This window comes from Pteropus vampyrus, unplaced genomic scaffold (genome assembly GCF_000151845.1).
Source record: "Pteropus vampyrus isolate Shadow unplaced genomic scaffold, Pvam_2.0 Scaffold25, whole genome shotgun sequence".
In the NCBI taxonomy this organism is placed as follows: domain Eukaryota; kingdom Metazoa; phylum Chordata; class Mammalia; order Chiroptera; family Pteropodidae; genus Pteropus; species Pteropus vampyrus.
Genome location: NW_011888806.1, coordinates 9,329,869 through 9,343,833, shown reverse-complemented (window position 1 = coordinate 9,343,833; position 13,965 = coordinate 9,329,869). Strand labels below are relative to the sequence as shown.

General features: G+C 37.7%; 1 protein-coding gene across 1 annotated transcript; it reads right to left on the bottom strand.

Annotated features, from left to right (window-relative positions):
- Positions 1-2,834: 2,834 nt before the first annotated feature.
- SPARCL1 (SPARC like 1) lies at positions 2,835-13,472 on the bottom strand. Its single transcript, XM_011356383.2, has 9 exons — positions 13,311-13,472; positions 12,006-12,926; positions 10,606-10,678; positions 9,278-9,396; positions 8,683-8,803; positions 7,028-7,164; positions 5,047-5,195; positions 4,223-4,371; positions 2,835-2,995 (listed from the first exon to the last, which is right to left on the bottom strand). The coding sequence occupies exons 1-9, from the start codon at positions 13,413-13,415 to the stop codon at positions 2,835-2,837; spliced, it is 1,935 nt and encodes a 644-aa protein (XP_011354685.1). The 5' UTR covers positions 13,416-13,472.
- Between the last annotated feature and the right edge of the window lie 493 nt (positions 13,473-13,965).

The window sequence follows — 13,965 nt, the reverse complement described above, 5'->3', positions numbered from 1 at the left end:
GCAAATAAATGGAACTATAGGGCCAATTAAATCAAATTTCTGATGAAGTAATTGGGAAAGAACTAGTTGCCATGGATGGATATAAGGCCACCCCTTACTAGTATGGCCCGCCTCACTCAGTAGCTGTTGAACGAATGCTTAAAGCAGGTTAATTTGAAGCATGCTAACTACTAATCTGTATGGGACACCAGGTAATTTTCCTGCCCAATATAAGTCTTCCTTTCATACCAAGAGTGGGAAAGATTATGAGCTTTGGTTTATTTCTTTTGAGCACAAGCTTCATTTGTAAAATTGGGATAATAGTCTCATTACTTATATATTTACTTATATTTGCACTCATACTTTTTGTCTTCTTCCTGTTGTTTGGATTGTAGGTGTTGTTCCTGTTGACTTTAAGGTTTGTATTCTACCTGTACCCAGGATCGCTTCTGACCTCAGAATTCTCTCCATATTTCCTCTTTTTCTTTTTAAAAATTATATCTTCATCTTTTTCTTTCTTGCTGGATCCTTCCCATTAGCACTTAAATATGCTGTATATCTAGCCTCGAGAACAGTGCCTAGTACTAGGTGGGCCATCAGTAAAGATTTGTTGAATGAACAAATGAATGAATGAATAAATGAGTGAGTGAGTGCTCAAGCTTCTTTTATTTCCAAAAATGCTTTTCTGAACTCTACATCCCTCTCTTGCCCTTTCCTGCCTTCAAACAACCACTTTTACCCTTTTTCATCTCCTGTTCTTTCTCAGCTAGTAGAATCTGCCTTCCATTTCTACTATTCCACAAAATCTGCTCTTTCCAAAGCCACCCAGGATTATCTTTATTTCTGTATCCAATAAGTATACTCAGTCTTTTATCTTACTTGACATCTCAGCAACACTTGGCACTGTGCTCTCTTCCTCCTCTTTGAAACACCCCGTTAGGCATGATACTACCGTGTTTGCTTCTTTCCCTTAAGGAGACTTTTCATTTTCCTTCGTGAACTCCTTCTTTCTCCTCTATCCATTGCCTAGATGTTGTTGTTTCCTGGTGCTCAATGCTGGACCCTTTTCTATGTAACTCAACACATTTTTCCTTGGGGAATTAATTTCTTTCCCCAGAGTCAATTACTTTCTGTATGCTACTGATTCCAAATATGTATTTCAATTTCCAAACTCTGTCTTAAAAAGTCGATCCATATCTTCAATTATCAAATGTGTGTGGTCTCCCAAGTACTTCAAAAATTAATGTGTTCGAAATGGAATTTATCATCTCCCCCAAATTTGCTACTGTTCTTGTGTTTTCTGTCTCAGGTGAAGGTACCTTTATTCATCCTGCCTGGCCTGAGCCAGGAACCTAAGGGTCGTACTGTTCTTTCTTTCAATCTCTCAGCTGCTTCCTGACCTTACATATTTCCTATCAAACATCACCTTACTACTTCTACATACTATACATCTTGAATATGTTTATATTCTTGGATATATCTTGAATACATTTATATTTTTAATATATCTCACATATATTTATTTTTCTATTTCTCCAATGTAACTGCCCTGGTTCAAGTTCTCATCAACTCTTGCCTGAATTTACAACACTCTCTCAACTGTTCTTTGTAACCAAAAGAATCTTTCTTACATACAAATCCAGTGAAATCACTCCCCTATTTAAAACACTTCAGTGATCCTTATTTCTCCCAGGATAATGTCTGAACTGACTTAGTAGGACCTGCATGATCTGACTCATTTCCTCTATTAGTCTCACTTGGAAGGTTTTCCTAAAGATTTGCGTGGATATAGCAATATTTGTTACGTCATGGGCAATATATAGACAAAACTTCTCCATCTCTAAATTGAACCCCCTTTTTACACGAAAGGAAAATGAAACTTGCTAAGGATAAGTGGCATGCTCTAATTGACATAGCTAGTTAATGAAAGAGCTGGACTATCTGAAGTACATTTAGTTCAAATCAAAGGCAATTAAAATTCAGGAAAACACCAGCTAAAATTTACCTTGTCCTTCTGTTGCTTTCTCAGCACCAAGGGAAGGAAGGGTATACTTACAAATAAAAATATAAGTTTAGCTTTCCCTAGCTGCATCCCAAGCAGTAACTTGTTTGCTTGTTCTGACCGAACATTTAATATCTGCTTTATTGGCTTACTATGTAATAATTCTTTCCCTTCTCCAAAATAATGTAATCAGAGCCAAACCACAGTGAACAAACAAGACCATTAGGAGCTTTATGAGTCACTGAGCTTTACGCCTTTCCTGCTCCTCCCAAAACAGAGCCTGAGTGCTCCTGTAGGCTGAGGGGCTGACAGAAGTTTCAAAAGAACAGCAAAGCACAACTGATTTCCTTAAATAAATGACTTCTCTTCAAATTTGCCTTTTGATCACTCCCTTAAAATTAAGTGCCATCTAAAAGGCATACATAAATACGTCCTGTCCCAGTTGTTATTCCCCTCCTCATGATGGTGGAGCAGAGCAAGCAGGGCACCTGTATTGAGTACCTTTTAATGTGGGAATTGGAAAGACAATTTTAACTATTTTTCAATGGATATATTTGAATTTGTAAGTACTGGTCTTATGGAATAGGTGTTAGAAAATTGGCATTATTTGTATGGGTCTGGGTCTTAATAGCTTGTTAATTTCCTGTCAATGCAAACAGGATATAAACATCATGTGGTAGCCAGCCTCCAAGATTGCCCCCAACTATCCTCATCTCCTGTATCTCCGCCCGCATTGTGTCTGGGTTGGTCTGTGTGACCAACAGACTATGGCAGAAGTAATGGTATGTCACTTCTGAGATCAGGTTATAAAAGACATTGTGGCTTCGGTCTTAGATATCTCCTCTCTCTCTAATCACTCACTCTGGAAGAAACCAGGTGCAGTGCTATGAGCAGCCCCATGGAGAGGACCACATGGTGAGGAACAGAAGCCTCCTGACATGTGAGTGAGCTTACAGCAGATTCTGAACCAGAACCATCCAGGTAAGCTCTTCCTGGGTTCCCGAGCCTTGGAAACTGTGAGAGAGATTTTAAGCTTTTAAGCTTTAGAGTAATTTGTTATACAGCAATAGACAACTAACATACAGAACTAGGTGCTCACAAAAACATACATTCTTTGCTCATTACAGTGGTGCTTATTTCTTTTTTTAGTTGTGCTTATTTCACAGACTAATATTGTAGAGAAAAAGGACTAACTTTTTCTGCTTACTTACTTATCAATACATAACTAAATCCTCATACTCTCTGCTCTTTCTCCCTAATTTTAAGGCATTATACATATGTATGAAAAATATTTTTAAAGTAAAGATCACACATGTTGCCTCTTTCTGGGAAATTCTGACCTTTGATGAGCTTACTTTTCTTTACTGCTTAGGTGGATGTAATCCTACATATATGTTGTGAACATCCATAGAAAATCTCTGCTTTAGAGGTTTGATGTTCACTGTTCACTTACACTCTGCAAGCAGTTTTGATTGCTTACTTTCTGAGCATCCTTCATACCCTGATTATTGAAAATATGCTTGCTCACAAAAATCAACTCTCACTTAGGAAAAAAAAGGAAGTAGATTAACATATAACCTAGCAAAACAAATGTCTAAATTTAAATTTCTCCACTGTGGGAGTAAAGAAAGAACTTTCTGATCTCTCGCTCTCTCTCCTTTTTTTGTGGGGGTGAGGGGGTGGGGGTGGGTGGGGAGGACACTGAAGATGAAATAATCGGTCACTTTTGGACTAAAGGAATAATATCTGGACACAACTTGTGATGTAAGACCCAATCTTCAGTGTGTTGGTAATGAATTCTACTATTCTTCTGACACCTCACATTGGCAGAATCAGGCTGGCTGTTTCACTCTTCACGTATGATTTTTAAAAGTTTGGTCCAATACCCAGGTTAAGAAAGGATATAAAATCTTTCCTTTCTTGGAAGAGTAGCCTTCTGAGATTTGGCACAACTCTCTGGATTTATATCATTTTCTTAGGCTTAACCAACTGCTGAGACCTCAGTGCAGTTGTTCCCTAAATATGCACAATTGCTATACTTTGAAAACAGTATTATAAAGCAAGTAAGAAATAACTTTGCAATGGCAGCACATACACTGAAGAAGTCCTACCCGGGATGCTTCCATTTTGCTGTCTCTAAGTTTCAGTTTGAACACACACACACACACACACACACACACAGCAGAACCTCTTTATGAGGGCTGCAGGGCTTAGGGCTTGTCTAGAAAATGATGAATTTACCTTCTTTAATCCCAAAGCAGTGGCCCCACTCCTTCAGGGTGATGTGCTTATCCTTGTTGGGGTCACACTCCTCAAAGAAGCGAGTTATGCAGTGTTCCATGGGTACCAGCGATGCTCGCAAAGGAGCAAGCTCTGAATGTGTCAAGACTCTGCAATGAAATAAATGGCAGTGTATTAACTGAGTAGCTTGTGTATGAAAGTTGACAGAGAATCACCAACGGCATTTTTCTTCCACAAGGTTGCTGAGTATGCCAAATAAATAGCATACTTATGAAAAGCTGCAAATGCAATAAGCTATTTATGGGTAAGATAGACAGCTTTTGGGGTGTCAACTTGCAAGGTTTTCTTCTTCACTGGCAACTGTCCTCCCTCCACCTTAAATTTATAGGAGTGTGCCCCAGCAATCATGTTCGTATAAACTGGCTCTTACTCACTAGTCAGAGGTAGGCACTTGGCCAAATTGGGCCAATAGGATTATCTTGTGACTTTAGGATCAAGAATGAGAAAAAGTTGAAAGAGTAGTTGTGGGAGGCTGGACCTAACATGTAAACTTGAGAGCTGTGTGGCCATAATCTGTTATTTTCAAAGCAATTTTACGTACAGACACCTAACCACGTTTGGTTAGCATTTCAGTGTTCTAGAACTGGAACTTTTCTGTTATTTTCAAAGCAATTTTACATACAGACACCTAACCACGTTTGGTTAGCATTTCAGTGTTCTAGAACTGGAACTTTTCTGAAATCTGTTTAGAATTTTCTTTGTAAAGATAATTGGACATTATATCAGGAGGATGACTTAGTAACAGGAAGGTAAAGAGCTTTTACCTGTCCATAGGATGTTTGTCAAGTTCACTAAACTGCCAGTGCACAGGATACACATACATGTGGTAGTTTTTCTTAAAATCTCTCAAGAGAAGGTCAATGGAATGGTCCCCAGCCAAGAGTCTCTTTTCATCCAGGTAAATTTTCTTGACCTGGGATTAGGAAGGGGAAGATCATCAGAGAATCAGTGTAATCTCTTGCTAAACTTTACTCAAAGAGTGACAGTAACTTGGCAGAGGAAAACAAGCCCAGCCCATCATATGAGACCAAATGAAATGCCTTCTAATCAGCATTAAAGCTTTCTTATTTCTATATAAAATGGCAGCTAACATTAAAAAACTTATAGTTTTCAGAATAAAATTTGTCTTTTTAAAGTTTTTCTTGTAATCAAGTAACATTTATTGCATTCCTTAAAACTATGAGAAGGTTTTAATGAAAAGGGCTGAACTGACTTTGGCAAAATTATTGATTAGTTAGTGAAAAGCCCTGCTCTTCCACCATTGGAATACTCTATTCTTAATACTCTATGTAATTCCATCCAGTCCCTGCTCAGTTCAACCCTGGTGTGGTAGCATTTGGCCACTTCCATTGAAATCTCTCTGTTTTGTTTCTAATGCTCTTAAGGCTCTCTGTTGTGATGTATTAAAGAGAGAGAATAGAAATTATTTTGGGGCAATGCATGTAAAACTCTCCATTTGTGACATTACTCATTATTTCACTGAGTAATCAGAAGCAATCAGAACAGAACTTCTACCCATTCCCATGACCATATCTACAAATGTCCCTCCATGTTACCATGAATGAAATTCCTGTGCTCCTAATCGAAGCCCATGCCCTCACTGGTGCTCAGGAGCCCACCCCTTCTCATCTACTCAAGAATACCCTATGGCAATTGGGCACCTTTCCTTCTTTACTGGATTATTTCCAGAAGCACATAAACATCCTCTACCATCTCCCATTGGTAGATGGAAGTCTTGTACTCACATTCCCCTCCAGCTGCCACCCTATTTCACTTTTTGCCTTTACAATAAAATGTCTTAAAAATATTGTTTACACTTGCTGCTTCCACATCCTTCTTTCTATTCTATTTTGAATGCTGTCTACTCAGGCTTCTCTCCTCCCCACTCTGCAGAAACAGCTCTTGTCAAGGTCAGCTATAATGACCACATGCCAGATCAGTGGTCAATTCTTAGTCCTCATCTTGAAACCTGCTAACAGCATCTGATAAAGTGAATGCACACCCTCCTTTCTGTTTCATTTTTTCTTCATAACACATATCATCCCGCCTGACATATCTTTTACATATATTCGCATGTATGTTCATATTTGCATATATAAAATATACATTTACATACATATATACATTACACACACACACACACACACACACGCACACTTATTTATAAAGAGTCTGTCTCTTTGCCTAAAATGTAAGCTCATGATGGCAGAGACTTTTATTTGGTTCATTGCTCTTTCTCTAGTACGTAAATTAATTCCAGGTACCTAGGATTCATTGAAAAACTATCTGATAAATGAGTTTTCCCTGAGAACTTTTGGACTTAATATTCTGCACATTTTAATCTTAATATATATTACTAACATTGTGAAGTAATGAATTTGCCTTACATCATAAATCTATATCTGGTCTGTGAGGGCAAAAAGATGTTTAGATTTAAATAACATGTGTGGGCCTGAATATATAAATGCTGAATTAAGGTTCAGTTTATTCAACCAGAGTCTGCTCTAGACCTTGCTCAGGCCACTGCCCTTTGTGTAGTAATGGGGTAGTTTGGCCATGTCCCAAACCTTGTGGCATGAACATTGACCACTATTATTCTGTTAATCTATATGCGCTAACTAGGCATGGGCAGGAAAAGTGGGCTTTTGCCAATTTCAGAGGGAGGTAGCTCCAACCCTGGTCCCCAATTTTTTTTCTTCAGGCCTTGTAGACAGACCCGTGGTAGCTGACTCATGGATAACTTACTTTATTTCTCTGCTTCTCATTTAGATATCCAGCATGTTCAGGGTTAGACTCATAAAGCTGCATGAGGATATTCTTGAGCCAGTCTCTCATTCTTAGAGGAAATTGAGTCACTTCAAAGTCCGTACAAGTGGGAATAGCTGTTTCAAGCAGAAGTAAATAGATTTTAATCTTTGGGTCTTACTCCTATCCTAAAGCAATTCCTCATAACAGGAAGCTTAAGATTTTCCGGTGACTGACAGCATCCTTACTGCCCCATCATCACAACAGTGGTCCTTAACCCTGGTAACACAACAGAATTACTTGGGATGTTTTGAAAACATATCAGATGCCAGCTTCCATTCAAAGAAATTCTGATTTGATTGGTCTGGGGTGAAGCCTGGGCATCAGGATGTTTCAAAAGATCCCAAAGTAGTTTTGGTGTGCAGCCAGGACTGAGAACCACTTCTGTAGAATCAGAGAGCTGGAATTTAAAGGTGGAGGACATTAAGAGCTATTCATTATGGGAAAAGAGAAAAAAGTAGAAATTCACTTACACCGTGGTAATGATATAATAATTTTAAATCTCAGTGGTTTAAAGGAGCAAAAGTTTTTTTTTTTCAGTGTTATTGAGATGTAATTGACACATAACACTATAAATTTAAGGTGTGCAGCATAATGACTCGACACATGTGAAATGAACACCACCATAAGTTAACAACCATCACCTTATATAGTTACAAAAATATTTTTGTTTTACTTGTGATGAGAACTATCAGGATCTACTCTCTTAGCAATTTCAGTGTTAACAGCAGTGTTAACTATATAGTTGTCATGTACTTTAATTATATCAAAGGTTTATTTCTCTATCCTGCTGCAGATCCAATACAAGTTGTTGAGAGGGCTCTCTGCTCATTGCAGTTTCTCTGGGGCTCAGCATGATGAAGACTCTACCTTCATAACACCATCTCAACACTAGAAGAGGGAGCCTGGAGAATTATGTACCAACTCAAATGCTGTTGCCCAGAACTCACATGGGTGACTATTCCTCATTTCATTGGATAAAGCAACTCATATGATACATCTAAAATCAAGGGGGCCTAGAAGTCTAACCCTCTCGTGTGTCTGGAAGGAGAGGAGAACTGGAAATATTAGTGAGCATGGCTAATGTGGGGAATCACTTAGCGACAAGGAGATACAAAGACAATTGAGACTATCCTGGGAAAGGAAGACAATTTTTAGAAACTACTGGATGAAATATGTTGTAATAAACCTTCTTGGCAGAGGCTTAACCTAACTTGAGAAGAGGACAAATAACATGGCAAAATTCTAATGATTCATCCCAGTTATTAAGTGGATAACATTATCACAGTGGGGCCAAACCCCTGGCTGCACTGTAGACTTGTCTAGGCTACTTTAAAAACAAATGAAAAAACAATGCTAAGGTTCCAACCCAGATTTCAAATAAAACTGAAATCTCTTATAATTAAAGCCTAGGCATTCTTCTTCTTCTTTTTTAAGTCTCTCAGTTGGTTTTAATGTGTAGCCAAGGTTCAGAACTACATTAGCTTTTTCCTGTTTATATATGCATGAGTACGCACATGCATATTATTCAGTTATGCACAGATTCACCAAAACCTTCTCAGCAATGGTGCTTGGTATTAGTGATGGAATCTTACATTTGCAGGCTCCAAAATAATCCAGCTGCAGCTGGTGCCCCTTTTTGGTCCCCTCCAGGCTGCACTTAGTAGCAAATAGATGACAGGAGCTAGCATAGGTCTGGTTGTCAGTGCCACAAACCTAGGAAAGACAAGCATGAGAAAAAGCTCGTGTTTCTGAATCTTCATTGGGAAAACACTCTGCTCTTTAAAGCTCATAGGCTCCCTGGTAAACTGTGCTGTGCCATGTAATTGGTCAGATAGGTGAGGCTATTAAAATAATAACTGTCCTAGTTGGCACAAAAAAATCAACTAAGCTATACTAATGGTGATTACAATTTGGCTCTAGATAACTTCAGTAGAATGAAAAATGCATATGTTCCTAGGATAGAGGGAATTAAAAAATGAGTTCTACAAATCAGTGCGATTATTACATTTTTAGGGCACAGTTGAGATTCTTTGATTTTGCTGGTGTTTTTTCCTATTTAATGTTAATTCAAATATTAGATGATGACTTGGACATTCACTTTTTTTTAAACCAAAATTTCAATTGCAAACTACTTTCATTCAAATCACTGTTTGGTGCCCCTTAGAAAGCATTTTGTAGAATACTTACTTGGTCAAGGAATTTTGTAGGAGGACAAGTCACTGGATCTTGGCAGACACAGCGGGGTTTTCCCTGTTGGTCAGTCTTACACATGTGTCCTCTTTTACACTCGTAGTTCATGCAAGAATCTAAGAGAAAATTTTAGATAGGAAACATGGACTAAGCTAAATTGAGTATGTATACTCAGATTTATTCAGACAAGTACTCTATTTTCAGTAATAAGAGAAAATTTGGGAAAACATTAGAAACGATTTTAATGTTAATTTTCAGGTGGGGCCCCCTGGCATCAGACTGTTTTACACAATAGTCTGGATCTGCGCAGTTTGGGTTGGAGATTTAAAAGGAACGAACGGCAATTCTTGGCCTGACTGCAATAGTCATAGTCTGAAGTCTATAGTGCAATTTTGTTCAAGTTGTTCAGAAGTTAAATAAGCCATGAGAATTTTATTGTGTGGAAATTCAAAATGTTTGTGATTGGGGTATGTGGTTGGGAATCAGGTCTTAATTAAATATGAGATCTAAATTCACTAGTAAGTTATGGATTTGAGAATAAATAAGGTAGCATTAATTCTTCTCAGAAGTAAAAGGATTTAGAGAAAAATAATTCTAGCTTTTGCAATAATATCACAACAGGACGTGTAGTTGTAAAGACATTTATCCATAGTTGTACAGTAGTCCCCTCTTATCTCGGGGGGATCTGTCCCAATACCCACAGTGGATGCCTGAGACCATGGATAGAACTAAACACTGTATACTAGGCTTTTTCCTATGCATGCATACCTATGATAAATTAGGCACAGTAAGAAATGAACAATAATAACTAATCATAAAATAAATTACAATAATATACTGCAATAAAATTTATGAGAATGTGGTCTCTCTCAAAATATCTTATCGTACTGTACTCACCCTTCTCGTGATAATGTGAGATGATAAAATACCTACATGATGAGATGAAGTGAAGTGACAGACATAAGCAACATGATAGCGTCAAGATACTATTGACCTTCTGATGCTACGACAGGAGAATCACCTGTTTCCGGTGATGTCAGGAACAGATGATGTCAGAGGTTGGGAAATTTAATATTTTCAGATCATGATTGACCATGGGTAACTGAGACCTCAGAAAGTGAAACTGAAGGTAAGGGTGAACTACTGTATATTATATATGGACAAGAGGTTATCAACAATTTATGAGAGTATTTTTTGGGGGGAGAACTGGAGAGAGGAAAAATTCTGTGCAGTAGTCATGCATGAGTGGATGGAGACAGCCCACTGTGGCCAGTTCCATCTCCTCCTAGACATGGTTACGAACAGCTTGCTAAGCCCATACTCACCAACACTGTACAACCCCATGTTGCCTTCACTCGAACTTTCATCTTCATTCAGTGAGCTTTCTGCTTTTTTGGCCTTTGTAATAACAAGAATAGAAGTTGAAGTCAATTGGAAAGCAGTTACATAATTTATATTACCACTGTGCATACCTTCACAGAACTTTTCATATCCATATCATATTAGATCTCAAAAAGAGACACCAGTCTCTGTTATTTACACAACTGTGTAAATAAACAGAGACCCTTTGAGAATAGGAGCCATTTCTACATCAACTGGATTCAATGCAGTATCTCTGGGGATTACTCAATAAAAATTGGAACTAACATCAGGAACAAAGTTGGAACCCTTTGGATTTGGGAAAACAGTAGAAATGTAATATTATGATGTGATTCTGTAGTTAGGGCATGGTTATATCAGTAATCTCTGTGAAGCTGCTGGTAAAGTTTTCTTACCAGGTTTCTAAAGTATAAGAAAATTCCTACCTTTGATTGGCAGCAGAGTTATCAGTAATCAAGATTACTATTGATCTTGCCTACCAAAAGCTGAGACAAGTCTTCCTGGTGGGTGGCTGCTGGGTTTTTGCAGGAAAGCTCCAAATGATTAAACAACCAAAGAACGATATGTTTCTCCCCAACTCCTGCCAGACCGCAGTTTCCCGATTATCATTTTGGTGTGTGTTTGCTTAATAAAATTGTAGCTGAAGTCCTTGTTCTTAATTTTTATAGCTAAATCAACACACATTACTGGATCTCTTACTATGTTAGAGGCATTTTGCTAGACATTGGTGATTCAACTCGACATGACATGGTACCTACCTGCTCTCAAGGCATTAGAGCAGCAGTTGTCAGTATCTCCCATCCCTCATATCTGTCAGAGTTAACCATTCTAGTTAGCTCCAGGGACTTTCAAACTGCCAGTATTTGTGTCTCTGTAGCTTCAAAACCATGGAATTCTATTTGGACTGCTTAAAGAACAGACTGGAAGTTCTGCAAAATTAACACCCCTCCTGGCAATTCTCGGCCTGTATAAATGCCCCAGCTCTCTCACTCACCAAATGAGACAATTCAGAGGAATGTGCTTTACCTGGCTCTCACCAGGTACCTCTGATTAGCTTCCTTTCTTTTCCTGTATCACTTTCACTTCTCTTTGTTCCCTGAACTCAAAAAACTGCACTAAAATCCAGGTTCTGCTTCTAGGGGAATCCAACTAAAACACATTTTCAGCCTAATGAGGGAGATGGAGAGGAAAATAAATAACCATAACATATTTAGTAATGTAATGATAGAGATAAGCACAGGAGACTGGTTATAGCTGTTTCTTGATAAAGCTAAGTGTTTTATCGGATAAGGCTCATTGTAAACAATCTTACCCCTTGGTATTCTCCAGGTTCACTGGTACCTACATTCTCATTCTCATGTGCTTTTTCTCTTTGCTCCTTATATTTGATGAAATAGTAATTGGAAGCAGCTCTTTCATCCTCCTGGAAGGCTTCACTTTGGGGGAGGTAGTCATCACTTGCACGGAGTCTGGAGCCATCATCATCATCATCAGTAGGCCCTACAAGCAAAGTCTCAGAAACGGTCTTTTTATCCATCTCCTCAGGGGTGCTGATAATTTCAAGGCCAGGTTTTCCCTGTTGGTTCTGCCATTCAGTATCTTGACTGTGCTTATTGATTTCTGCTTCAGTTGACTCTTCCATTTCTTCATTGGAGTTATCCTCTTCTTGTTCTTGGTGACCCTGCTCGGATTCATCTTTCTGCGTTTTGCTTACTTGAGTTGGTTGATTGGACTCTTTCGAAATATCCTCAGATTGGGTACTGTCTTCCTGCTTGCTGTTAGAATGCTCCTTGGGAACTTCTCTCTCCCTTTCCTGGTTATCATTGTGGGTGCCAACTTCACCTTGCTCTTTCCCTGCTTCCTCTTCTCTGTTGGGACTGATTGGATTCTGCTCTTGGTTATCCTGATCACTTAGGTCTTGGCCATGCTTGCTGCTCCTATTTAATTGAGGAAGTGAATCATTTATAAGCTGTTCTTGGCTTTTCTCTGTCTTCATGATGCTTTCTTGCTGGTTAGAATGTACAAGGGAACTAACATCAGGAGCAAGGAAATCAATGTTCTCTGGGAGTTTTTTCTCTTGAGGCTTACTCATGTCTTTTTTTAGGTCCAATGCACCTTCAGTTGGTGTATACTCCAAATTCTCACTTAGGTCACTTTCACTTTCCTTTTGATCCTGTAATCTCAGCTCTGGGCTGTAACTCTGGTCCTGATCTGCTGACTGTTCATGGTTTTCCTTCTTTGATTTTATTATTGAAGCTTTTTCAGCCTTAAAAGAAAAAGTGTTTTTTTTTGAAACAAATAATTTAATACCTACATAGCATTTATAATTTGTACGTCAACATTTACTGTTTATTATTCTTTTTCTTCACATAATATCATGTAAACTTATTTATGATGTCTTTCACATTTTATAGCTAGAAGTTTTACCTGAATTTTCATTTTGTGAAATGAAAAAATTATATAGCATCTCAGCCAAATGAGTAAAACTGATTAAATCTCACAATTCTTCTAGTGATTGGAGGCAGTTGTTGTGATCAGCTTTAAAAATATTAAACTGAGGAGAGAATGAAGTAATTTCTTTGACCATGCTTTGAAATTGAGACTTTTAGAGAATTTAAAAATTACATTAGCATGACCCTGTTACTTTTACCTTATGGTTGGGATGGTCTTCTACATATACTGTAGTTTCTTTTCCGTTTTCTGTATCTTCAGCCCTTAAAATGGGCACAGTAGTGTCTTCAGGTTTTACTAACATTTCAGTCTGTTGGACAAAACTCAAGGAATCGGCAGTTGGTTGGGGATGATTAGATAGGAACCTTGCATTTGTCTGAAAAAATTAAAAACTGGTTTGTGTTATTCATGACTAGATGTTAATGTTTAAAATTTCTAGTTACTGTTGTATCGTTGGCGTTATTAGTAGCAATATACTTCATTTCTAACATCAATTAAAGGATATTCTCTAGAATTGTTAAGGACACAAGCAAATGTCCAGAATGTAATCTTAAGTGAAGATAGAATTTTAATCATATTTAAGAAGTTATATATGCAAAGATCAGATGAAAATAAAAGCAAAAATGATTTTAATAATAGTGACCTTTAAGTTTTGGAATTATTTTTTGTGTTTTTCAAACTTTTACAAAGCATTGTTACTTTATAATTTTGATGTGTTTAGCAGAAAGTTGAAGTCAAATTAAATTAATCATAGGATATAACATACTTTTTCTTAAGTTAACTGATAATTAGCAGAAAGGTTATAAACTTTTATTCAATATTTGTTTACTTTCTTAACACTATCAACTTTATAT

Coding starts and splice junctions, on each gene's coding strand:
- SPARCL1 (XM_011356383.2), bottom strand. CDS start 13,415: ATGTTAGTAAAACCTGAAGACACTACTGTGCCCATTTTAAGGGCTGAA. Junction 10,679..12,005: donor AAGCACATGAGAATGAGAAT/GTAGGTACCAGT, acceptor GTTATTACAAAG/GCCAAAAAAGCAGAAAGCTC. Junction 8,804..9,277: donor CTACAAAATTCCTTGACCAA/GTAAGTATTCTA, acceptor TGTCTTTCCTAG/GTTTGTGGCACTGACAACCA.